The sequence below is a fragment of the Gallus gallus genome, assembly GCF_016699485.2.
Source record: "Gallus gallus isolate bGalGal1 chromosome 16 unlocalized genomic scaffold, bGalGal1.mat.broiler.GRCg7b 16_unloc2, whole genome shotgun sequence".
NCBI classification, from domain to species: domain Eukaryota; kingdom Metazoa; phylum Chordata; class Aves; order Galliformes; family Phasianidae; genus Gallus; species Gallus gallus.
The window spans coordinates 178,772-203,537 of NW_024095939.1; the positions used below are offsets into that span (position 1 = coordinate 178,772).

The 24,766-nt window shown below is 63.6% G+C and overlaps 2 protein-coding genes across 2 annotated transcripts in view; one reads left to right on the forward strand and one right to left on the reverse strand.

The window, feature by feature from the left end:
* GTF2H4 (general transcription factor IIH subunit 4) overlaps positions 1–10,389 on the reverse strand; it is a 42,688-nt gene extending 32,299 nt beyond the window's left edge. Inside the window, 5 exon segments of the mRNA XM_040656653.2 lie at positions 1,039–1,096; positions 1,099–1,169; positions 4,102–4,206; positions 7,335–7,571; positions 10,351–10,389. Coding sequence (XP_040512587.1) covers positions 1,039–1,096; positions 1,099–1,169; positions 4,102–4,206; positions 7,335–7,468 — 368 coding nt within the window. The 5' untranslated portion in view covers positions 7,469–7,571; positions 10,351–10,389.
* Positions 10,390–10,463: 74 nt separating this feature from the next.
* Positions 10,464–24,766, forward strand: part of LOC107049913 (valine--tRNA ligase, mitochondrial-like) — a 32,391-nt gene continuing 18,088 nt past the window's right edge. Inside the window, 10 exon segments of the mRNA XM_040656650.2 lie at positions 10,464–10,700; positions 13,780–13,861; positions 14,011–14,236; positions 16,597–16,663; positions 16,759–16,856; positions 20,574–20,655; positions 20,756–20,875; positions 20,987–21,098; positions 24,077–24,165; positions 24,262–24,352. Coding sequence (XP_040512584.1) covers positions 10,491–10,700; positions 13,780–13,861; positions 14,011–14,236; positions 16,597–16,663; positions 16,759–16,856; positions 20,574–20,655; positions 20,756–20,875; positions 20,987–21,098; positions 24,077–24,165; positions 24,262–24,352 — 1,177 coding nt within the window. The 5' untranslated portion in view covers positions 10,464–10,490.

Below are 24,766 nucleotides of genomic sequence, written 5' to 3' on the forward strand. Positions count from 1 at the left end.
CCCCATATCCCCTCATATCCCCATTCCCCCCCCATATCCCCATCGCCCCACCCCCTCCCCCCCCCCCACATCCCCATTGCCCCCCATATCCCCCCATATCCCCCTATATCCCCATTGCCCCCCCATATCCCCCCATATCCCCATTGCCCCCCCATATCCCCATCGCCCCCCCTCCCCCCCCCACATCCCCACTGCCCCCCATATCCCCCCATATCCCCATTCCCCCCCCATATCCCCATCGCCCCCCCTCCCCCCCCCACATCCCCATTGCCCCCCATATCCCCCCATATCCCCCCATATCCCCATTGCCCCCCCATATCCCCATCGCCCCACCCCCTCCCCCCCCCCCACATCCCCATGGCCCCCAATATCCCCCTATATCCCCATTGCCCCCCCATATCCCCATCGCCCCCCCTCCCCCCCCCACATCCCCATTGCCCCCATATCCCCCCATATCCCCCCATATCCCCATTCCCCCCCCATATCCCCATCCCCCCGCTCCTCCCCCCCCCACATCCCCATTGCCCCCCATATCCCCATTGCCCCCCCATATCCCCATCGCCCCACCCCTTCCCCCCCCCCCCCACATCCCCATGGCCCCAATATTCCCCTATATCCCCATTGCCCTTCCATATCGCCATCCCCCCCCCTCCCCCCCCACATCCCCATTGCCCCCCATATCCCCCCATATCCCCCTATATCCCCATTGCCTCCCCATATCCCCATCGCCCCACCCCCTCCCCCCCCCCCCCACATCCCCATGGCCCCCAATATTCCCCTATATCCCCATTGCCCTCCCATATCCCCATCGCACCCCCCTCCCCCCCCCCACACCCCCATTGCCCCCCATATCCCCCTATATCCCCATTGCCCCCCATATCCCCATCGCCCCCCATACCCCCCTATATCCCCATTGCCCCCCCACATCCCCATTGCCCCCCATATCCCCCTATATCCCCATTGCCCTCCCATATCCCCATCCCCCCGCCCCTCCCCCCCCCCCCACACCCCATTGCCCCCCCCAAAACCCCCTCTCACCCCCCCAGCAGAGCGATGCGGAGGTTCTGGCGGAATTGGGGGTGCAGGACCACCCCGGGAGCCCCCCCGGCAGTGTGTGGGGGTGCCACAGCCGCAGCGCCAACAGCATCTCCTGGCTGTCTGCCTGTTCCCTACAGACGGACAACATCTCAGTCCTCCAAGGCCCCCCCCCCAATTCCACAGGACCCCCTCCCACCCCATAAGACCCCCCCAGAGTCCCCTATGTCCCCCCAGGATCTCCATCCCCATAAGACCACCCTTTTCCCCCAATAGAATCCCCCACCCCCCCCCCAAACACCACCATAGAACCCCCCCCATCCCTACTCAATACCCCCATAGGACCCCCAACCCCCCCACCCCCCCCAAACACCCCCATAAGACCCCCTCCACCCCCCATTTCCCCCCCCCCCCCCATTCCCCCCCATAAGACCCCGCCACCCCCCATTCCCCCCCATAATACCCCACCACCCCCCATTCCCCCATACGACCCCCCCACCCCCATTCCCCCCCCTTTCCCCCCATAAGACCCCCCCCACCCCCCATTCCCCCCCATAAGACCCCCCACCCCCATTCCCCCCCCTTTCCCCCCATAAGACCCCCCCCCACCCCCCATTCCCCCCCATAAGACCCCCCCCACCCCCATTCCCCCCACCTTGTCCCCCCCATAAGACCCCCCCACCCCCCATTCCCCCCCTAAGACCCCCCGCCCCCCTTTTTCCCCCCCCAAGACCCCCCCGCCCCCCTTTTTCCCCCCCCATAAGACCCCCTACACCCCCGTTTCCCCCCTACCCCCCCCTTTTCCCCCCATAAGACCCCCCCCACCCCTCATTCCCCCCATAAGACCACCCCCACCCCTCATTCCCCCCCTTGTCCCCCCAAGATCCCCCCCCTTCCCCCCATAAGACCCCCCCCACACCCCCATAAGACCCCCCCACCCCCCATTCCCCCCCCCTTTCCCCCCCATAAGACCCCCCCCACCCCCCTTTCCTCCCCATAAGACCCCCCTCACCCCTCATTTCCCCCCCATCCCCCAAACACCACCATAAGCCCCCCCCACCCCCCATTTCCCCCCCACCCCTCAAACACCACAAGACCGCCCCCACTCCCCCTTTTCCCCCCCAAACGACCCCCCCTACCCCCCATTTCCCCCCCCATTCCCCCCCAAACACCCCCACAAGACCCCCTCCACCCCCCATTCCCCCCCTACCCCCCCCTTTTCCCCCCCATAAGACCCCCCCACCCCCCATTCCCCCCCATAAGATCCCCCCACCCCCATTCCCCCCCCTTGTCCCCCCCCATAAGACCCCCCCACCCCCCATTCCCCCCCTACCCCCCCCCTTTTCCGCCCCATAAGACCCCTCCACCCCCCATTTCCCCCCCCACCCCCCATTCCCTCCCATAAGACCCCCCCCACCCCCCATTCCCCCCCTTGTCCCCCCCATAAGACCCCCCCACCCCCCATTCCCCCCCCTAAGACCCCCCGCCCCCCTTTTTCCCCCCATAAGACCCCCTACACCCCCGTTTCCCCCCACCCCTCCCTTGTCCCCCCCAAACGACCCACCCACCCCCCATTTCCCCCCCATTCCCCCCCACACACCCCCATAAGACCCCCCCACCCCCTTTTCACCCCCCCCACCCCTCCAAACACCCCCCTCACCCCTCATTTCCCCCCATAAGACCTCCACCCCCATTCCCCCCCTTGTCCCCCCCACAAGACCCCCTCCACCCCCCATTCCCCCCCTACCCCCCCCTTTTTCCCCCCCATAAGACCCCCCAACCCCCATTCCCCCCCTACCCCCCCCTTTTCCCCCCCATAAGACCCCCCCCACCCCCATTCCCCCCCCTTGTCCCCCCCATAAGACCTCCCCCCACACCCCCATTCCCCCCCCCCTTTTCCCCCCCATAAGACCCCCCCACCCCCCATTCCCCCCCTACCCCCCTTTTTCCCCCCCATAAGACCCCCCACCCCCCATTCCCCCCCTACCCCCTCCTTTTCCCCCCCATAAGACCCCCCCACCCCCCATTCCCCCCTACCCCCCCCCTTTTCCGCCCCATAAGACCCCTCCACCCCCCATTTCCCCCCCCACCCCCCATTCCCTCCCATAAGACCCCCCCACCCCCATTCCCCCCCCCTTGTCCCCCCCATAAGACCCCCTCCACCCCCCATTCCCCCCTACCCCCCCCTTTTCCCCCCCCATAAGACCCCCCCCACCCCCATTCCCCCCCCTTGTCCCCCCCACAAGACCCCCCCCCACACCCCCACAAGACCCCCCCCACACCCCCATTCCCCCCCCTTTTCCCCCCCACAAGACCCCCCACCCCCCATTCCCCCCCTACCCCCCCCTTTTTCCCCCCCATAAGACCCCCTCCACCCCCATTCCCCCCCCTTGTCCCCCCCCATAAGACCCCCTCCACCCCCCATTCCCCCCCTACCCCCCCTTTTCCCCCCCACGCCCCCCATTTCCCCCCCTCACCCCCATTCCCCCCCCGCCCTTGCCCCCCCCCACGCCCCCCATTTCCCCCCCACCCCCCCATTCCCCCCCTGCCCTTGCCCCCCCCCACACCCCCCATTTCCCCCCCACCCCCCCTGTCCCCCCCATAAGACCCCCCCTTGTCCCCCCCATAAGACCCCCCCCCCACACCCCCACAAGACCCCCCCTTGTCCCCCCCATAAGACCCCCCCCCCACACCCCCACAAGACCCCCCCTTGTCCCCCCCATAAGACCCCCCCCCCACACCCCCACAAGACCCCCCCTTGTCCCCCCCATAAGACCCCCCCCCACACCCCCATTCCCCCCCTACCCCCCCCTTTTCCCCCCCATAAGACCCCCACACCCCCCATTCCCCCCCTACCCCCCCCTTGTCCCCCCCGTAAGACCCCCCCTTGTCCCCCACATAAGACCCCCCCCACACCCCCATTCCCCCCCCCTTTTCCCCCCCACAAGACCCCCTCCACCCCCCATTCCCCCCCTACCCCCCCCTTGTCCCCCCCATAAGACCCCCCCTTGTCCCCCCCATAAGACCCCCCCCCCCCCCCCATTTCCCCCCCCCCCCCCCACCCACTTGCTGTGCTCTTTCTTCACCCACAGCCCCACAGCCGCGTGGGGCAGGGGCTGCTCCAGGAACAGCATCCGCATCACCCCCACCTGCGCCAGCCCCGGCAGCTCCCTAAGAAAGGGGGGGGGTGGGGGCACCCCAATTATTTCCCCATTATTAACCCCTATTTCCCACTACCACCGCTCCTTTCCCCATTATTAATGGGTATTCTGCCACCACTCCCTTTTTTTTCCCCGTTATTATCGCTTATTTCTCATTTATTCCTCTTTATTAGCCATTAATCCCCATTATTAATCATTATTTACAAACTACCTGCAATTACTTCCTAATAATAACCCAATATTTCCTATTATTTCCAATTATTCCCCATTATTAACAACAGTTTCCCATTATTATCCTTTTCTTTCCCCATTATTACTCTTCTATTTCCTACCATAAACCATTATTTCCTTGTTATTACTGCTTATTTCCTCGTTAATTACAATTATACGCTCTTTATTAATCATTATTTCTCCAATATGATTCCGTATGTCCCATTATTAGGACTTATTTTATAATTACTAAAAATTATTTTTCATTGTTAATGATTCTTTCAGTGCTATGAACAATTATTTCCCTATTATTACTCATTATTTCTCAATTATTAGTTCTTATTAACAACTTATTGCCTATAATTAGTTCCTATTTGGGGCCTATTCCCAATTATTTCTCCATTATTAGCGGCTAATAATCTCAAATAAAAATAATATAGGAAATAAAAGGGGTCTGGGGGGGCTCTATAGGGGATTTGGGGGGCTCTAGGGGGGCTCTATAGGGGATTTGGGGGATCCGGTGGCTCTGGGGGGCTCTATAGGGGATTTGGGGGGGCTCTGGGGGGGCTCTATAGGGGATTGGAGGGATCTGGGGGGCTCTATAGGGGATTTGGGGGGATCTGGGGGGCTCTATAGCGGATTTGGGGGGGCTCTGGGGGGGCTCTATAGGGGATTGGAGGGATCTTGGGGGCTCTATAGGGGATTTGGGGGGTCCTATAGGGGATTGGGGGGTCCTATAGGGGATTGGGGGGATTTGGGGGGGTTCTATAGGGGACTGGGGGGCTCTGGGGGGCTCTATAGGGGATTTGGGGGGATCTGGAGGGGCTCTATAGGGGATTGGGGGGATCTGGGGGGCTCTAGAGGGGATTTGGTGGGGTTCTAAAGGGGATTGGGGGGATCTGTGGGGGCTCTATAGGGGATTGGGGGGGTTGTGGGGGGCTCTAGAGGGGATTTGGTGGGGTTCTAAAGGGGATTTGGGGGATCTGGGGGGGCTCTATAGGGGATTTGGGGGGCTCTATAGGGGATTTGGGGGGATCCGGTGGCTCTGGGGGGCTCTATAGGGGATTTGGGGGGGCTCTATAGGGGATTGGAGGGATCTGGGGGGCTCTATAGGGGATTTGGGGGGCTCTATAGGGGATTTGGGGGGATCTGGTGGCTCTGGGGGGCTCTATAGGGGATTTGGGGGGGCTCTGGGGGGGCTCTACAGGGGATTGGAGGGATCTTGGGGGCTCTATAGGGGATTGGGGGGGCTCCGGGGGGTTCTAGAGGGGATTTGGGGGGGGATCTGGGGGGGCCCTATAGGGGATTTGGGGGGATCTATAGGGGATTGGGGAGATCTGGGGGGGCTCTATAGGGGCTCTATAGGGGATTGGGGGGGGCTCTATAGGGGATTGGGGGGATCTGGGGGGGCTCTATAGGGAATTGGGGGGGCTCTATAGGGAATTGGGGAGATCTGGGGGGGCTCTATAGGGGCTCTATAGGGGATTGGGGGGGCTCTATAGGGGATTGGGGGGATCTGGGGGGCTCTATAGGGGATTTGGGGGGCCCTATAGGGGATTTGGGGGATTTGGGGGGGTTCTATAGGGGATCTGGGGGGCTCTATAGGGGATTTGGGGGGATTGGGGAGAGGCTCTATAGGGGATTGGGGGGATCTGGGGGGGCTCTATAGGGGATTTGGGGGGAGGCTCTATAGGGGATTGGGGGGGAGGCTCTATAGGGGATTGGGGGGATCTGGGGGGGCTCTATAGGGGATTTGGGGGGACTCTATAGGGGAAATAGAGGGTCTGGGGGCTTTGGGGGGGCTGTAGGGGATTTGGGGGGGGTCTTGGGGGATATGGGGGATATAGAGGGTGTGGGGGCTTTGGGGGGGTCTGTAGGGGATTTTGGGGGGGGCTTGGGGGATACAGGGGATATAGAGAATCTGGGGGCTTTGTGGGGGGGGCTGTAGGGGATTTGGGGGGGGGTCTTGGGGGATACAGGGGATATAGGGGATTTGGGGGGATCTGGGGGGGCTCTATAGGGGAAATAGAAGGTCTGGGGGCTTTGGGGGGGGGCTGTAGGGGATTTGGGGGGGTCTTGGGGGATATAGAGGGTCTGGGGGCTTTGGGGGGGCTGTAGGGGATTCTGAGGGGGGGTCTTGGGGGATATAGAGGGTGTGGGGGTTTCGGGGGGCGCTGTAGGGGATTTAGGGGGGGTCTTGGGGGATATAGGGGATATAGGGGATATAGAGAGTCTGGGGGCTTTGGGGGGCACTGTAGGGGATTTTGGGGGGGGGTCTTGGGGGATATAGAGGATATAGGGGATTTGGGGGGATCTGGGGGGGCTCTATAGGGGATTTGGGGGCTCTATAGGGGAAATAGAGGGTCTGGGGGCTTTGGGGGCGCTGTAGGGGATTTGGGGGGGGGGGTCTTCGGGGATATAGAGGGTCTGGGGGCTTTGGGGCGCTGTAAGGGATTCTGAGGGGGGGTCTTGGGGGATATAGAGGGTGTGGGGGTTTCGGGGGGCGCTGTAGGGGATTTAGGGGGGGTCTTGGGGGATATATGGGATATAGGGGATTTGGGGGGGTCTTGGGGGGGCTCTATAGGGGATTTGGGGGGGCTCTATAGGGGAAATAGAGGGTCTGGGGGCTTTGGGGGGGCTGTAGGGGATTTGGGGGGGGTCTTGGGGGATATAGAGGGTCTGGGGGCTTTGGGGGTTGTTGGGGGGGGGGCAGGGGGATATTGGGGTCTGTAAAGCATCAGTAGGTTATAGGGCTTACGGGGGGGGGGGGGCGGTCACAATGTGAGTAATAGCGCATAGAGAAAAGCCCGTGGGGCTATTGGGGAGGGGGGGGTCCACGGTTTATGGGGGAACTATAGGGGATAAAGGGGGGGGGGGGTGGAGGGGGGGGGGTTGGGGTATTTTGGGGGGGGGGGGGGTTAAACTCACCGGAACACAGCCAGGCAGGTGGCGGGGTGCCCATAAAGGCGGTCGAGGAGGGGGGGGCTGAGCCCCCGGAGGAACTCATGGAGGTTCTTACACTGCAGCTGCCCCCCCCGCTGCAACCGGGGGGCCGCCTCCATCTCCTCCTCCTCCTCCTCCTTCCTCCCCCCCCCCCCCTCCTCCTCCTCCTCCTCCCCTCCCCTTCTGCCCCCCAATAGTGGGGGGGGGGGATCCCCAACTTGGCTGGAGAAGAAGGGAGAAAAAAAGAGACGTGACGTTGTGCCACAACTCCCCAATACCTCCCCTAAAGCCCCCCCCCCATTACCCCCCCCCCTTATTACCCCCCCCTTTTGGATCCCCATAGGTCCCCAATACCCCCCCGTTGCCCCCTCCAAAGCCTTCAACCCCCCCATCACCCCCATAACTGCCCCCAACCCCCCCTTATTGCCTCCTCTATGCTCCCAATGCCCCCCCAAAGCCTTCAGCCCCCCCATCACCCCCATAACTGCCCCCAACCCCCCCTTATTGCCCCCTCTGTGCTCCCAATGCCCCCCCCAAAGACTTCAGCCCCCCCATCACCCCCATAACTGCCCCCAACCCCCCCTTATTGCCCCCTTTATGCCCCCAACAGCCCCCCCAAAGCCCCTAATGCCCCTTCTGGACCACCCCATCGCCCCATTACCCCCATAACTGCCCCACCCCCCCTCTATGCCCCCAATACCCCCCCATCGCCCCCTCCAAAGCCTTCAGCCCCCCCATCACCCCCATAACTGCCCCCAACCCCACCTTATTGCCCCCTCTGTGCTCCCAATGCCCCCCCCAGAGCCTTCAGCCCTCCCATCACCCCCATAACTGCCCCACCCCCCCCTTATTGCCCCCTATATGTCCCCAACAGCCCCCCCAAAGCTCCTAATGCCCCTTCAGCCCCCCCCATCACCCTCATAACTGCCCCACCGCCCTTATTGCCCCCTCTATGCCCCAATACCCCCCCGTTGCCCCCTCCAAAGCCTTCAGCCCCCCCATCACCCCCATAACTGCCCCCACTCCCCCCTTATTGCCCCCTTTATGCCCCCAATGCCCCCCCATCGCCCCCTCCAAAGCCTTCAGTCCCCCCCATCACCCCCATAACTGCCCCCATCCCCCATAACTGCCCCCTTTACACCCCCAAAGCTCCTAATGCCCCTTCTGGACCCCCCCATCGCTCCAATACTTGCCCCCACCCCCCCTTATTGCCCCCTCTACACCTCCAATACCCCCCCATTGCCCCCTCCAAAGCCTTCAACCCCCCCATCACCCCCATAACTGCCCCCAACCCCCCTTATTGCCCCCTCTATGCCCCCAATACCCCCCCAACGCCCCCCCAAAGCCTTCAGCCCTCCCATCACCCCCATAACTGCCCCCAACCCCCCCTTATTGCCTCCTCTATGCTCCCAATGCCCCCCCCAAAGCCTTCAGCCCCCCCATCACCCCCATAACTGCCCCACCCCCCCCTCATTGCCCCCTTTCTGCCCCCAACAGCCCCCCCAAAGCTCCTAATGCCCCTTCAGCCCCCCCCATCACCCTCATAACTGCCCCCAACCCCCCTTATTGCCCCCTCTATGCCCCAATACCCCCCCATTGCCCCCTCCAAAGCCTTCAACCCCCCCATCACCCCCATAACTGCCCCACCCCCCCCTTATTGCCCCCTTTATTCCCCCAACAGCCCCCCCAAAGCTCCTAATGCCCCTTCTGGACCCCCCCATCACCCTCATAACTGCCCCCAACCCCCCCTTATTGCCCCCTTTACGCCCCCAAAGCTCCTAATGCCCCTTCAGCCCCCCCCATCACCCCCATAACTTCCCCACCCCCCTTATTGCCCCCTCTATGCCCCAATACCCCCCAATCGCACCCCCCAAAGCCTTCAGCCCTCCCATCACCCCCATAACTGCCCCCAACCCCCCCTTATTGCCTCCTCTATGCTCCCAATGCCCCCCCCAAAGCCTTCAGCCCCCCCATCACCCCCATAACTGCCCCACCCCCCCCTCATTGCCCCCTTTCTGCCCCCAACAGCCCCCCCAAAGCCCCTAATGCCCCTTCTGGACCCCCCCATCGCCCCAATAATTGCCCCCAACCCCCCCTTATTGCCCCCTTTACGCCCCCAAAGCTCCTAATGCCCCTTCAGCCCCCCCCATCACCCCCATAACTTCCCCACCCCCCTTATTGCCCCCTCTATGCCCCAATACCCCCCAATCGCACCCCCCAAAGCCTTCAGCCCTCCCATCACCCCCATAACTGCCCCCAACCCCCCCTTATTGCCCCCTTTATGCCCCCAACAGCCCCCCCAAAGCCCCTGATGCCCCTTCTGGACCCCTCCATTGCCCCATCACCCCCATAACTGCCCCACCCCCTTATTGCCCCCTTTATGCCCCCAATACCCCCCCATCGCCCCCTCCAAAGCCTTCAACCCCCCCATCACCCCCATAACTGCCCCAAACCCCCCCTTATTGCCCCCTCTATGCCCCCAATACCCCCCAATCGCCCCCTCCAAAGCCTTCAACCCCCCCATCACCCCCATAACTGCCCCCCACCTCCCCTTATTGTCCCCTTTATGCCCCCAAAGCTCCTAATGCCCCTTCTGGACCCCCCCATCGCCCCCATAACTGCCCCAACCCTCCCCTTATTGCCCCCTTTATGCCCTCAACCGCCCCCCCCGCCCCAAAGCCCGTGATGCCCCCATAGGCCCTCCCCCCCATTGCCTCATTAAACCCCATAACCACCCCCATCCCTTTTTTATTAACCCCCCCCCTTACTACCCCCTAAAATTGCCCCCCCCCCCCACACTTATTGCCCCCTATAAGCCCCTATGTGTCCCAACCACCCCCCTCCCCCCCCAAAGCCTCAGATGCCACCCAGAACCCCCTCATTGCCTCCTATAACTGCCTTAAGCCCCCTCTCTTATTGACCCCAGTGCCCCCCCCATACCTTTATGGACCCCCAAAGCCCCCCCCCCCCCTCGAGACCCCATCGCCCCCCATTCCCTCACCGCTCTCCACACCGAAGGCCCCACGCTCGGGTCACGTGTAGGGGGGCCAACCAATCACAAGCAGAGGACGCGCGGTCACGTGGCGGCGGCCGACCAATCGCGCGCCGTCACGTGACGGCGGCGGCCCTTCCCGCCCCAAGATGGCGGCCCCCACTCTGCCCCGCGCCTTCAGGGCCCTTCGGTTCCCCCCCGGGGGTCGGGCCCGGTGTAGCGGGGGGGTCCCCCCGCCCGATCCCGTTGTTGCCCCCCCGGATAATCCTGAAAGGATCCGGTTGAGGGCTCGGGAGCACAAAGAGCGGCGGCAGCGGCTGAAGAGGGAGAGGGAGGCCCTGGGGGGGGCGAGGCCTGAGGTGGGGGCAATGAGGGGTAATTTGGGGGGGCCCATAGGGGGGCAATAAAGAGGGGTTGGGGCAGTTATAGTGGGCACTGGGGGACCTATAGGGGGCAGTGAGGGGAGGTTGGGGCCGTTATAGGGGAGTAGGGGGGGCATTGGGACCCTCTAGGGGGGAATAGGGGAGGGTTGGGGCAGTTATGGGGGCAGTGGGGGGGGCTGGGAGACACTGGGGGTCCGTGGTGGGCAATTAGTGGGGTTTGAGGCAATAAGGAGGTTTTGGGGAAGTTATAGGGGGCACTGGGGGACCTATAGGGGGCAGTGAGGGGAGGTTGGGGCCGTTATAGGGGAGTAGGGGGGGCATTGGGACCCTCTAGGGGGGAATAGGGGAGGGTTGGGGCAGTTATGGGGGCAGTGGGGGGGGCTGGGAGACACTGGGGGTCCGTGGTGGGCAATTAGTGGGGTTTGAGGCAATAAGGAGGTTTTGGGGAAGTTATAGGGGGCACTGGGGGACCTATAGGGGGCAGGGAGGGGAGGTTGGGGCAGTTATAGGGGAGCAGTGGGGCAATGGGGCCCTATTGGGGGGAATAGGGGAGGGCGGGGGCAGTTATGGGGGCAGTGGGGGGGGCTGGGAGACATTGGGGGTCCGTGGTGGGCAATTAGTGGGGTTTGAGGCAATAAGGGGGGGCTTGGGGCAGCTGTAGGGGGTAATGGGGGGCAATGAGGGGCATTTGGGGTAATAGAAGGGAGGGTTGGGGGCAATAAGGAGGGGTTGGGGCAGTTATAGGGGGCACTGTGGGACCTATAGGGGGCAGGGAGGGGAGGTTGGGGCCGTTATAGGGGAGCAGGGGGGGCATTGGGACCCTCTAGGGGGCAATAGGGGAGGGTGGGGGTGGTTATGGGGGCAGTGTGGGGGGGTGGGAGCTATGGGGGGAGGATTGGGGCAGTTATGGGGGGTAATGGGGGGGCTGGGAGGCATCGGAGGCTTTGGAGGGGGGTACTGGGGGCCTGTGGGGGGCAGTGGGGGTGTTGAAGTTATGGGGGGGGGGGTTGGGGCAGTTATAGGGGTTAATGGGGGGGCTGGGGGGCATCGGAGGCTTTGGAGGGAGGAAATGGGGGGCAGTGGGGAGGTTGGAGCTATGGGGGGGGGATTGGGGCAGTTATGGGGGGGGGCTGGGGGGGCATCAGAGGCTTTGGAGGGGGGTACTGGGGGCCTATGGGGGACAGTGGGGGGGTTGGAGCTATGGGGGGGGATTGGGGCAGTTATAGGGGTTAATGGGGGGGGCTGGGGGGGGCATCAGAGGCTTTGGCAGGGGATACTGGGGGCCTATGGGGGGCCTGTGGGGGGGGTTGAAGCTATGGGGGGGGGTTGCGGCAGTTATGAGGGGTAATAGGGGGGCTGGGGGGGCATCAGAGGCTTTGGAGGGGGATACTGGGGGGCAGTGGGGGGGTTGGAGCTATGGGGGGGGGGATTGGGGCAGTTATGGGGGGCACCAGAGGCTTTGGAGGGGGGTACTGGGGGCGTATGGGGGGCAGTGGGGGTGGGCTGGAGGTATGGGAGGGGGATTGGGGCAGTTATGGGGGGGCTGGGGGGGCATCGGAGGCTTTGGAGGGGGATACTGGGGGCCTATGGGGGGTGGTGGGGGGGTTGGAGCTATGGGGGGGGGGATTGGGGCAGTTATAGGGGTTAATGGGGGGGGCTGGGGGGGCATCAGAGGCTTTGGCAGGGGATACTGGGGGGCAGTGGGGGGGGCTGGAGCTATGGGGGGGGAATGGGGCAGTTATGGGGGGTAATGGGGGGGACTGGGGGGGCATCAGAGGCTTTGGCAGGGGGTACTGGGGGGCAGTGGGGGGCAGTGGGGGGGTTGGAGCTATGGGGGGGGATTGGGGCAGTTATGGGGGGGTAATGGGGCGGGGGGGGCATCAGAGGCTTTGGAGGCGGATACTGGGGGGCAGTGGGGGGGGTTGGGGCAGTTATGGGGTGTTATGGGGGGGGCTGGGGGGCATCGGAGGCTTTGGAGGGGGATACTGGGGGGCAGTGGGGGGGTTGGAGCTATGGGGGGGGGGTTGGGGCAGTTATGGGGGGTAATGGGGGGGACTGGGGGGGCATCAGAGGCTTTGGCAGGGGATACTGGGGGGCAGTGGGGGGGTTGGGGCAGTTATGGGGGGTAATGGGGGGGACTGGGGGGGCATCAGAGGCTTTGGAGGGGGATACTGGGGGGCAGTGGGGGGGGTTGGGGCAGTTATGGGGTGTTATGGGGGGGGCTGGGGGGCATCGGAGGCTTTGGAGGGGGATACTGGGGGGCAGTGGGGGGGTTGGAGCTATGGGGGGGGGGATTGGGGCAGTTATGGGGGGTAATGGGGGGGACTGGGGGGGCATCAGAGGCTTTGGAGGGGGATACTGGGGGGCAGTGGGGGGGGTTGGAGCTTTGGGGGGGGGTTGGGGCAGTTATGGGGGGTAATGGAGCAGTGGGGGGGCTGGGGGGGCATCGGAGGCTTTGGAGGGAGGAAATGGGGGGCAGTGGGGAGGTTGGAGCTATGGGGGGGGGATTGGGGCAGTTATGGGGGGGGGCTGGGGGCCATCAGAGGCTTTGGAGGGGGGTACTGGGGGCCTATGGGGGACAGTGGGGGGGTTGGAGCTATGGGGGGGGATTGGGGCAGTTATAGGGGTTAATGGGGGGGGGCTGGGGGGGCATCAGAGGCTTTGGCAGGGGATACTGGGGGGCAGTGGGGGGCAGTGGGGGGGTTGGAGCTATGGGGGGGGATTGGGGCAGTTATGGGGGGGTAATGGGGCGGGGGGGGCATCAGAGGCTTTGGAGGGGGGTACTGGGGGGCACAGTGGGGGGGTTGGAGCTATGGGGGGGGTTGGGGCAGTTATAGGGGTTAATGGGGTGGGCTGGGGGGGCATCGGAGGCTTTGGAGGGGGATACTGGGGGGCAGTGGGGGGGTTGGAGCTATGGGGGGGGGGATTGGGGCAGTTATGGGGGGTAATGGGGGGGCTGGGGGGACATCAGAGGCTTTGGGGGGGGGGGGGTGTCGAGAGGAGCAGTGGTTTGTATTACTCCATATTTGTTTTGTGCCCCCCCCCCCCCCTCAAGGTGCCCACGCCCCCCCCAAAGGCCTGGGCCCCCAAACCCATCGTGGAGTACCAACACCCCCTGGAGCCCGATGGCAAGAAGGGTATGGAAGTCCTGGGGGGGGCGGGGGGGGGAGAGAAGGGGGAGAAGGGGTGAAGGGGGGGGGGGGTCCACGCAGTGCCCCCCCCCCCCCCCCCCCCAGTGCCATTTTTGTCCCCCAGCCACGGGGGTGGCTCTGCCCCCCTCCTACAGCCCCCGCTACGTGGAGGCGGAGTGGTACGGATGGTGGGAGAAGCAGAAGGTCTTCGCCCCCCGACCCCGTGAGGACGGAGACCCCCAAAACGTTGGAGTGGGGGGGGGGGGGGGGGGGAAGGGAAGGGGGGGTGCTCAGCTTGGTGCTGCCCCCCCCCAACGTCACCGGCTCGCTGCACGTCGGCCACGCGCTCACCGTCGCCCTGCAGGACGCCCTCGTGCGATGGTGGGGGGGGGGGGGGGAAATGGGGGGGAAATGGGGGGGAAGGGGAGGTTTGGGGTCATTGTGGGGGGGGGTTGGGGGTTATTGGGGGGATTTGGAGGCTGTAGGGGGGATTTGGGGCTCGATTGGGGTCCCCAGGGGTCATTTTGGGGGGGGTGTTGGGGTAGATTTGATGCCTCGAGGGGCATTTGGGGGGGCGTTATGGGGGCAGATCAGATCCCCTGGGGGTATTTTGGGGTGGGGGGGGGGGGGGGACTTGGTTTTTTGGGGGTGTTCTGGAGGGAGATTGGAACCCATATGGAGGCTTGGGGGGCAGTTTGGGTCCCATAGAGGGATGGGGGGGGGGGGGGGGGCGCATGTTTTTGGGGTTATTTGGGGGGGGTCTTGGGTGCTAATCAGGGTCCATGGGGGTATTTGAGGGGCTTGGGGTGGGGGGGAGGGAAATGGGGGGGTTATTGGGGGGGGTCCTGGGAGCTGATCAGGGCCCATAGGGGATGTTTGAGGGGCTTGGGGTGGGGGGGAGGGAAATGGGGGGGTTATTGGGGGGGGTTGGGGGTTATTGGGGGGATTTGGAGGCTGTAGGGGGGATTTGGGGCTCGATTGGGGTCCCCAGGGGTCATTTTGGGGGGGGTGTTGGGGTAGATTTGGTGTCTTTAGGGGGATTTGGGGGCTGGGGGGGGCATTATGGGGGCAGATTGTATCACTTGGGGGTATTTTGGGTTGGGGGGGGGGATTTGGTTTTTTGGGGGGGTTCTGGAGGGAGATTGGAACCCATATGGAGACTTGGGGGGTGGTTTGGGTCCCATAGAGGGGTGGGGGGGGGGGGGTGTTTTGGGGGTTATTTGGGGGGGTCTTGGGGGCTAATTGGGGTCCATAGGGGATATTTGAGGGGCATAGGGGGGGGGGAGGGAAATGGGGGGTTTATTGGGGGGGTGTTGGGGGTTATTGGGGGGGTTTGGAGGCTGTAGGGGGGATTTGGGGCTCGATTGGGGTCCTCAGGGGTCATTTTGGGGGGGGTGTTGGGGAAGATTTGGTGCCTTCAAGGGGATTTGGGGGTTAGGGTTTGGGGGGGTTGGGGGCAGATCGGATCACTTGGGGGTATTTGGGGGGGGGGGGGATTTGGTTTTATAGGGGGGTTCTGGAGGGAGATTGGGACCCATATGGAGGCTTGGGGGGTGGTTTGGGTCCCATAGAGGGATGGGGGGGGTGTGTTTTGGGGGTTATTTGGGGGGGTCTTGGGGGCTGGTCAGGGCCCATAGGGGATATTTGAGGGGCATGGGGGGGGGGGGAGGGAAATGGGGGGGTTATTGGGGGGGTGTTGGGGGTTATTGGGGGGATTTGGAGGCTGTAGGGGGGATTTGGGGCTCGATTGGGGTCCCCAGGGATCGTTTTGGGGGGGGTGTTGGGGTAGATTTGGTCCCTTTAAGGGGATTTGGGGCCTGGGGGGGGGCATTAGGGGGTTAGATTGGATCACTTGGGGGTATTTTGGGTTGGGGGGGGGGATTTGGTTTTTTGGGGGGGGTTCTGGAGAGAAATTGGAACCCATATGGAGACTTGGGGGGTGGTTTGGTCCCATAGAGGGATGGGGGTGCTGTTTTGGGGGTTATTTGGGGGGGTCTAGGGGGCTAATTAGGGCCCATGGGGGTATTTGAGGGGCTTAGGAGGGGGAATGGGGGGGTTTGGGGGGAGTTGGGGGTTATTGGGGGTGGGTTGGAGCCCTTAGGGGGGATTTGGGGATATATTGGGGGGGGTTTGGGGGGGGTATTTTGGGGCAGATTGGGTCCCTTAAGGGGAATTTGGGGTCTCTGGGGGGGGGGGGGGATTTGGGGGGCTGTGGGTGGGTGTATGGGTGGGTGTTGGGGGCAGAGCAGATCCACTGGGGGTATTTGGGGGGGGGGGTGCTGGGATTGGGGGGGGGTCAGTTGGGTTTCTTAGGGGAAAATTGGGGGGGGCACTGGAGACTGTTTGGATCCCATATAGAGGGTTTAGGGTGGCAGTGGGGGTCCTTTAGAGGGACGGGGTGGTGGGGGGGGGGGGGTGTTGGGTGTCCTGGGGGGGTATTTGGGGGCATCTCGGGGGCAGATCGGGGCCTATAGGGGATATTTGAGGGGTTTGGGGGGGGTTTGGGGGCACAAAGAACAGATTTTGGGGCCGTTTGGGGGGCGAAAGGAGCGGATTTTGGGGCCGTTTGGGGGGCAGACAGAGCGGATTTTGGGGCCGTTTGGGGGGCAGATAGAGCAGATTTTGGGGTCCTGGGTGGGTTCTGGGGGGCTGTAGGACCCCCATGGGTTGCTGGGAGGGGTCCCAGGCTGCCGTGTCCCTCCCCCCCCCCCCTTATGTGACCCCTTTTTGGGGTCGTGCAGGCGACGCATGCAGGGCTGGGCCGTGCTATGGGTGCCGGGCACCGACCACGCAGGCATTGCCACCCAGGTGAGCGTCGTGTCCCCAAATGTCCCCAAGGGGTGGCGAAGGGGCGGCTGTGGCACCCCCAAATGTGCCCCCAAACGTCCCCCAAATGTCCCCAGGCGGTGGTGGAGAGGTGGCTGTGGCAGCAGCGGGGCGTACGGCGTCAGGATCTGACCCGCTCTGAGTTTCTGGATGAGGTTTGGGCCTGGAAGGAGAGGTGAGGATGTGGGGGGGCAGTGGGGGGACGCGGTGTGGGGACACAGTGGGGACACGGGGAGGGACGGGGATGGGGATCTGGGGGGGGAGATGGGGGCTGGGAGGGATATGGGAGGGGGGTTGGGGATGTGGGACGGGGGTTGGGGGCAGCAGAAGGACGTTAGGATGGGGTTGGGGACATGGGACGTGAGTTGGGGACGCTGGAAGGACGTTAGGATGGAGTTGGGGACACCAAACATGGGTTGGGGACACGAGACATGGGTTGGGGACACCTTGGGGACGTTAGGAAGGGGTTGGGGACACTGGACATGGGTTGGGGTCATGAGACTTGGGTTGGGGACACGTTGGGGACGTTAGGAAGGGGTTGGGGACACCAGATGTGGGTTGGGGACACCTTGGGGACATTAGGAAGGGGTTGGGGACACGAGACATGGGTTGGGGACACCTTGGGGACGTTAGGAAGGGGTTGGGGACACCAGATGTGGGCTGGGGACATGTTGGGGACGTTAGGAAGGGGTTGGGGACACCAGATGTGGGTTGGGGCCACTTTGGGGATGTTAGGAAGGGGTTGGGGACATCAGAAGGACATTAGGATGGGGTTGGGGACACGGGACATGGGTTGGGGACACCTTGGGGGCGTTAGGAAGGGGTTGGGGACACTAGATGAGGGTTGGAGACATTGGAAGGACATTAGGAAGGGGTTGGGGACATGAGATGTGGGTTGGGGGACACCAGACATGGGTTGGGGACACAAGAGATGGGTTGGGGACATCAAAAAGATATTAGGATGGGCTTGGGGACACAAAAGATGGGTTGGGGACAGTAGACTTGGGCTGGGGACACTTAAAGTATGTTAGGAAGGGGTTGGGGACACCAGATGTGGGTTGGGGACATTGGAAGGACCTTAGAATGGGGTTGGGGACACTAGACAGGGGTTGGGGACACCTTGCGGACGTTAGGAAGGGGTTGGGGACACCAAACGTGGGTTGGGCTCACGTTGGGGACGTTAGGAAGGGGTTGGGGACACCAGATGTGGGTTGGGGACACCTTGGGGACATTAGGAAGGAGTTGGGGACACCAAACATGGGTTGGGGACACGTTGGGGACGTTAGGAAGGGGTTGGGGACACCGGACATGGGTTGGGGACACGTTGGGGACATTAGGAAGGGGTTGGGGACGCTGGACATGGGTTGGGGACACGTTGGGGACATTAGGAAGGGGTTGGGGACACCGGACATGGGTTGGGGACACGTTGGGGACATTAGGAAGGGGTTGGGGACACCGGACATGGGTTGGGGACACGTTGGGGACATTAGGAAGGGGTTGGGGACACCAAACGTGGGTTGGGGACACGTTGGGGACATTAGGAAAGGGTTGGGGACACCGGACATGGGTTGGGGACACGTTGGGGACATTAGGAAAGGGTTGGGGACACCGGACATGGGTTGGGGACACCTTGGGGACGTTAGGAAGGGGTTGGGGACACCGGCATGGGTTGGGGACACTTTGGGGGCACCAGACATGGGTTGGGGGCACCAGACATGGGTTGGGGACACGAGATGGGGGTTGGGGACACGTTGGGGATGTTAGGAAGGGGTTGGGGACACCAGGTGTGGGTTGGGGACACGCGACATGGGATGGGGGCACCAGGTGTGGGTTGGGGACACTGGAAAGACATCAGGATGGGGTTGGGGATACATTGGGGACGTTAGGAAGGGGTTGGGGACACCGGACATGGGTTGAGGACACGATGGGGACATTAGGAAGGGGTTGGGGACACAAGAGATGGGTTGGGGACACCTTGGGCACCTTAGGAAGGGGTTGGGGACACCAGATGTGGGTTGGGGGTCATGAGACTTGGGTTGGGGACACCTTGGGGATGTTAGGAAGGGGTTGCGGACATCTGACGTGGGTTGGGGACACTTAGAGGACATTAGGAAGGGGTTGGGAACACCGGGCATGGGTTGGGGACACCTTGGGGACACTAGGAAGGGGTTGTGGACACCAGATGTGGATTGGGGATACAAGAGATGGGTTGGGGACACCAGCCGTGGGTTGGGGACATCCTGGGGACGTTAGGAAGGGTTTGGGGACACCAGATGTGGGTTGGGGGTCATGAGACTTGGGTTGGGGACACCTTGGGGACATTAGGAAGGGGTTGGGGGCACCAGACATGGGTTGGGGACACCTTGGGGACATTAGGAAGGGGTTGGGGACACCGGACATGGGTTGGGGACACGTTGGGGACGCCATACATGGGTTGGGGGCACCAGACATGGGTTGGGGCCACGAGACGTGGGTTGGGGACACGTTGGGGACATTAGGAAGGGGTTGGGGACACCAAACGTGGGTTCGGGACACCTTGGGGACATTAGGAAGGGGTTGGGGACACCGGACATGGGTTGGGGACACCTTGGGTACGTTAGGAACGGGTTGGGGACACCGGACATGGGTTGGGGACACGTTGGGGACGTTAGGAAGGGGTTGGGGACACCGGACATGGGTTGGGGACACGTTGGGGACGTTAGGAAGGGGTTGGGGACACCGGACATGGGTTGGGGATACAAGAGATGGGTTGGGGACACCAGACGTGGGTTGGGGACACCTTGGGGATGTTAGGAAGGGGTTGGGGACACGCGATGTGGGTTGGGGACATTAGGATGGGGTTGGGGACACCAAACATGGGTTGGGGATACAAGAGATGGGTTGGGGACACCAGACGTGGGTTGGGGACATCCTGGGGACGTTAGGAAGGGGTTGGGGACACCAGATGTGGGTTGGGGGTCATGAGACTTGGGTTGGGGACACCTTGGGGACATTAGGAAGGGGTTGGGGACACCGGACACGGGTTGGGGACACGTTGGGGACATTAGGAAGGGGTTGGGGACACCGGACATGGGTTGGGGACACCTTGGGGACATTAGGAAGGGGTTGGGGACACCGGACATGGGTTGGGGACACGTTGGGGACATTAGAAAGGGGTTGTGGACACCAGATGTGGGTTGGGGGTCATGAGACTTGGGTTGGGGACCCCTTGGAGACATTAGGGAGGGGTTGGGGACACGTGACGTGGGTTGGGGACACCTTGAGGACATTAGGAAGGGGTTGGGGGCACCAGACATGGGTTGGGGACACGTTGGGGACGTTAGGAAGGGGTTGGGGACACCAAACGTGGGTTCGGCACACCTTGAGGACCTTAGGAAGGGGTTGGGGACACCGGACATGGGTTGGGGACACTTTGGGGACATTAGGAAGGGGTTGGGGACACCAAACGTGGGTTGGGGACACCTTGGGGACATTAGGAAGGGGTTGGGGACACCAAACGTGGGTTGGGGACACCCTGGGGACATTAGGATGGGGTTGGGGACACCGGACATGGGTTGGGGACACGTTGGGGACATTAGGAAGGGGTTGGGGACACCGGACATGGGTTGGGGACACGTTGGGGACGTTAGGAAGGGGTTGGGGACACCGGACATGGGTTGGGGACACGTTGGGGACGTTAGGAAGGGGTTGGGGACACCGGACATGGGTTGGGGACACGTTGGGGACGTTAGGAAGGGGTTGGGGACACCGGACATGGGTTGGGGACACCTTGGGGGCACCAGACATGGGTTGGGGACACGAGATGTGGGTTGGGGACACCTTGAGGACATTAGGAAGGGGTTGGGGACACCAAACATGGGTTGGGGACACGTTGGGGACGCGTCACCCCCAGGCACGGCGACGAAATCCTTCGCCAGCTGCGCTCCCTCGGCGCCTCGCTGGACTGGAGCCGCTGCGCCTTCACCATGGACCCCGTGAGCCTTCGCGTCCCCTCCTTATCCCCACGGGGCCACCGGCGGTGGTGGCATTCGGTGTCCCCACGGTGTCCCCACGGTGTCCCCGCGGTGTCCCCAGGGCTTCTCGAGGGCGGTGACGGAGGCGTTCGTGCGGCTGCACCGCTCCGGGTTGGTGCGACGCGATCGGCGTTTGGTCAACTGGTCGTGCGCTCTGCGCTCCGCCGTGGCTGACGTGGAGGTCACCGTGTCCCCAATGTGTCCCCAATGTGTCCCCAACGTGTCCCCAATATGTCCCCAACGCGTCCCCGAGGCGATTCAGGACGTGTCCCTAACGTCCCTGTGGCCGTAGGTGGAACCCAGACCCCTGGCTGGCCCCACAACGCTGCGTGTCCCGGGCTGTCCCCATGCTGTCACCTTCGGTGTCCTCGTCACCTTCGCCTACCCCGTGGAGGGGGATGATGGTGAGAGATGTCCCCCTTTTGGTGTCGTCCCCCCCCCCCTTTTGGTGACCCCCCCCCCCTCTTTTGGTGACCCCCCCCCTTTTGGTGACCCCCCCCCCCTTTGGTGACCCCCCCCCCCTTTTGATGACCCCCCCCCTTTTGGTTTCCCCCCCCCCCCCCTTTTGGTGACCCCCCCCCCTTTTGGTGACCCCCCCTTGGAGTTCACCCCCCTTTGGCGTCGTCCCCCCCCCCTCTCTGGCGTCCCCCCCCTTGGCACTCCCCCTTGGGTGTCCCCCCCCTTTTGGTGTGTCCCCCCCCCCCTTTGGCGTGTCTCCCCTTGGCGTGTCCCCCCCTTGGGTGTATCCCCCCTTTGGCGTCCCCTCCCCACCTTTAGCGTGTCCCCCCCCCCCCCCCCCCCGGCATGCCCCCCCTTGGCACTCCCCCTTGGGTGTATTCCCCCCCTTTGGTGTCCCCCCTTTTGGCATGTCCCCCCTCTTTTGGCGTGTCTTCCCTTGGCATGTCCCCCCCTTGGGTGTATCCCCCCCTGACATGTCCCCCCCCTTTGGCGTGTCCCCCCCCTTGGCGTCCCCACCCCTTGGCATCCCCTTTTGGTGTGTATCCCCCCCCTTGGTGTCCCCCCCTTTGGTGTGTCCCCCCCCCCTTTTCAGTGTGTCCCCCCCCTTTGGCGTCCCCTTTTGGTGTGTCCCCCCTTGGGTGTATCCCCCCCCTTGGCATCCCCCCTTTTGGTGTGTCCCCCCTTGGGTGTATTCTTCCTTGATGTCCCCTCCCCCTTTGGTGTGTCCCCCCCCCTTTTCAGTGTGTCCCCCCCCTTTGGCGTCCCCTTTAGGTGTGTCCCCCCTTGGGTGTATCCCCCCCCTTGGTGTCCCCCCTTTTGGTGTGTCCCCCCTTGGGTGTATTCTTCCTTGATGTCCCCCCCCCCTTTGGTGTGTCCCCCCCCCTTTTCGGTGTGTCCCCCTCCCTTTGGCGTCCCCTTTTGGTGTGTCCCCCCCCCTTTTCGGTGTGTCCCCCCCCCTTTGGCGTCCCCTTTAGGTGTGTCCCCCCTTGGGTGTATCCCCCCCCTTGGTGTCCCCCCTTTTGGTGTGTCCCCCCTTGGGTGTATTCTCTCTTGATGTCCCCCCCCCCTTTTGGCGTCCCGTCCCCCCTTTGGCGTCCCCCGTTGGTGTCCCCCCCCTTGGGTGTGTCCCCCCCCCTTGGCGTCGTCGTCCCCCCCTTTGGTGTCCCCCCCCTTTGACATCCCCCCCCCTTGGTGTCCCCCTTGGGTGTATCCCCCCCAGGCGTCCCCCCCCCTTGGGTGTGTCCCCCCTTGGGTGTGTCCCCCCCCTTTTGGCATCCCCTCCTACACATCCCGTCCTACACATCCTCATTGCATCCCTCGGTGTCCCTTTGTGTCCCCCTTTTTGTCCCCACTCACATCCTTTGGTGTCCCCATCTCTTGAGATGTCCCCTTTCGGTGTCCCCAACGTGTCCCCAATGCCCCACATCCCCCCCACCTCCTCCTCCACGTCCCCATTGTGTCCCCAACTCATCCCTCGGTGTCCCCAACGCGTCCCCAATGTTCCCCCTCCCTACCCCCTCCTTCATGTCCCCATTGTGTCCCCAATGTGTCCCTCGGTGTCCCCAACGTGTCCCCAAAGTCCCACATCCCCCCCACCTCCTCCTCCACATCCCCATTGTGTCCCCAACTCATCCCTCGGTGTCCCCAACGCGTCCCCAATGTCCCCCCCATCTTCTCCTCCACGTCCCCATTGTGTCCCCAACGCATCCCTCGGTGTCCCCAACGTGTCCCCAATGCCCCACATCCCCCCCACCCCCACCTCCACGTCCCCATTGTGTCCCCAACGCATCCCTCAGTGTCCCCAACACGTCCCCAAAGTCCCACATCCCCCCCACCTCCTCCTCCACGTCCCCATTGTGTCCCCAACGCATCCCTCAGTGTCCCCAACGCGTCCCCAATGTCCCACATCCCCCCCACCTCCTCCTGCACGTCCCCATTGTGTCCCCAACGCATCCCTCAGTGTCCCCAACGTGTCCCCAATGCCCCACATCCCCCCCACCTCCTCCTCCACGTCCCCATTGTGTCCCCAACGCATCCCTCGGCGTCCCCAACATGTCCCCCGATGTCCCCCCCTCCCCACCCCCTCCTCCACGTCCCCATTGTGTCCCCAACGCATCCCTCAGTGTCCCCAACGTGTCCCCAATGCCCCACATCCCCCCCACCTCCTCCTCCACATCCCCATTGTGTCCCCAACGCATCCCTCGGCGTCCCCAACATGTCCCCCGATGTCCCCCCTCCCCACCTCCTCCTCCACATCCCCATTGTGTCCCCAACTCATCCCTCGGTGTCCCCAACGCGTCCCCAATGTCCCCCCCCCCCTCCTCCTCCACGTCCCCATTGTGTCCCCAACTCATCCCTCGGCGTCCCCAACATGTCCCCAATGTCCCCCCTCCCCACTTCCTCCTCCACGTCCCCATTGTGTCCCCAACGCATCCCTCGGCGTCCCCAACGCGTCCCCAATGTTCCCCCCCCCTCCCCACCCCCTCCTCCACGTCCCCATTGTGTCCCCAACTCATCCCTCGGTGTCCCCAACGTGTCCCCAAAGTCCCACATCCCCCCCACCCCCTCCTCCACGTCCCCACTGTGTCCCCAACTCATCCCTCAGTGTCCCCAACGCGTCCCCAATGTCCCCCCTCCCCACTTCCTCCTCCACGTCCCCATTGTGTCCCCAACGCATCCCTCGGCGTCCCCAACATGTCCCCTGATGTCCCCCCCTCCCCACCCCCACCTCCACGTCCCCATTGTGTCCCCAGCTCATCCCTCAGTGTCCCCAACGTGTCCCCAATGCCCCACATCCCCCCCACCTCCTCCTCCACATCCCCACTGTGTCCCCAACGCATCCCTTGGTGTCCACAACGTGTCCCAAATGTCCCCCCTCCCCACCCCCTCCTTCACGTCCCCACCGTCCCCTCGTTGTCCCCAGGCCTGGAGCTGCCGGTGGCCACCACGCGCCCCGAGACGATGCTGGGGGACGTGGCCGTGGCCGTGCACCCCACAGACCCCCGCTACCAGGTAGGGGTGGGCGGAGCCTATAGGGTGGGTGGGTGGAGCCTATGGGGTGGGTGGGGCTCTTGGGGGCGGGGCTTGCACTGACCCCGCCCCCTCCAGCACCTCCATGGCCGCCACCTCCGTCACCCCTTCACTGGGCAGCTGTTGCCTGTTGTCACCGACCCCACGGTGGAGCCCACGCGGGGCACCGGTATGGGGGCAGTGGGGTGGGGGTGGCAGTGGGGTGGGACGATGGGGTGGGGGTTGGGAGTGGGGTGGTGGTGACAATGGGGTGACAGTGGGGTCATGGTTGAGAATGGGATGATGGTGGGGTGGTGACAATGGGGTGGCTGACAGTGGGGTGGGGGTGGCAGTGGGGTGGTTGACGATGGGGTGGGGGTGGCAGTGGGGTGGTGGTGACAATGGGGTGACAGTGGGGTCATGGTTGACAATGGGATGACGGTGGGGTGGTGGTTGACCATAGGGTGGGACAGCGGGGTGGTTGACGATGGGGTGGGGGTGGCAGTGGGGTGGTGGTGACAATGGGGTGACAGTGGGGTCATGGTTGACAATGGGATGACGGTGGGGTGGTGACAATGGGGTGGTGGTTGACCATAGGGTGGGA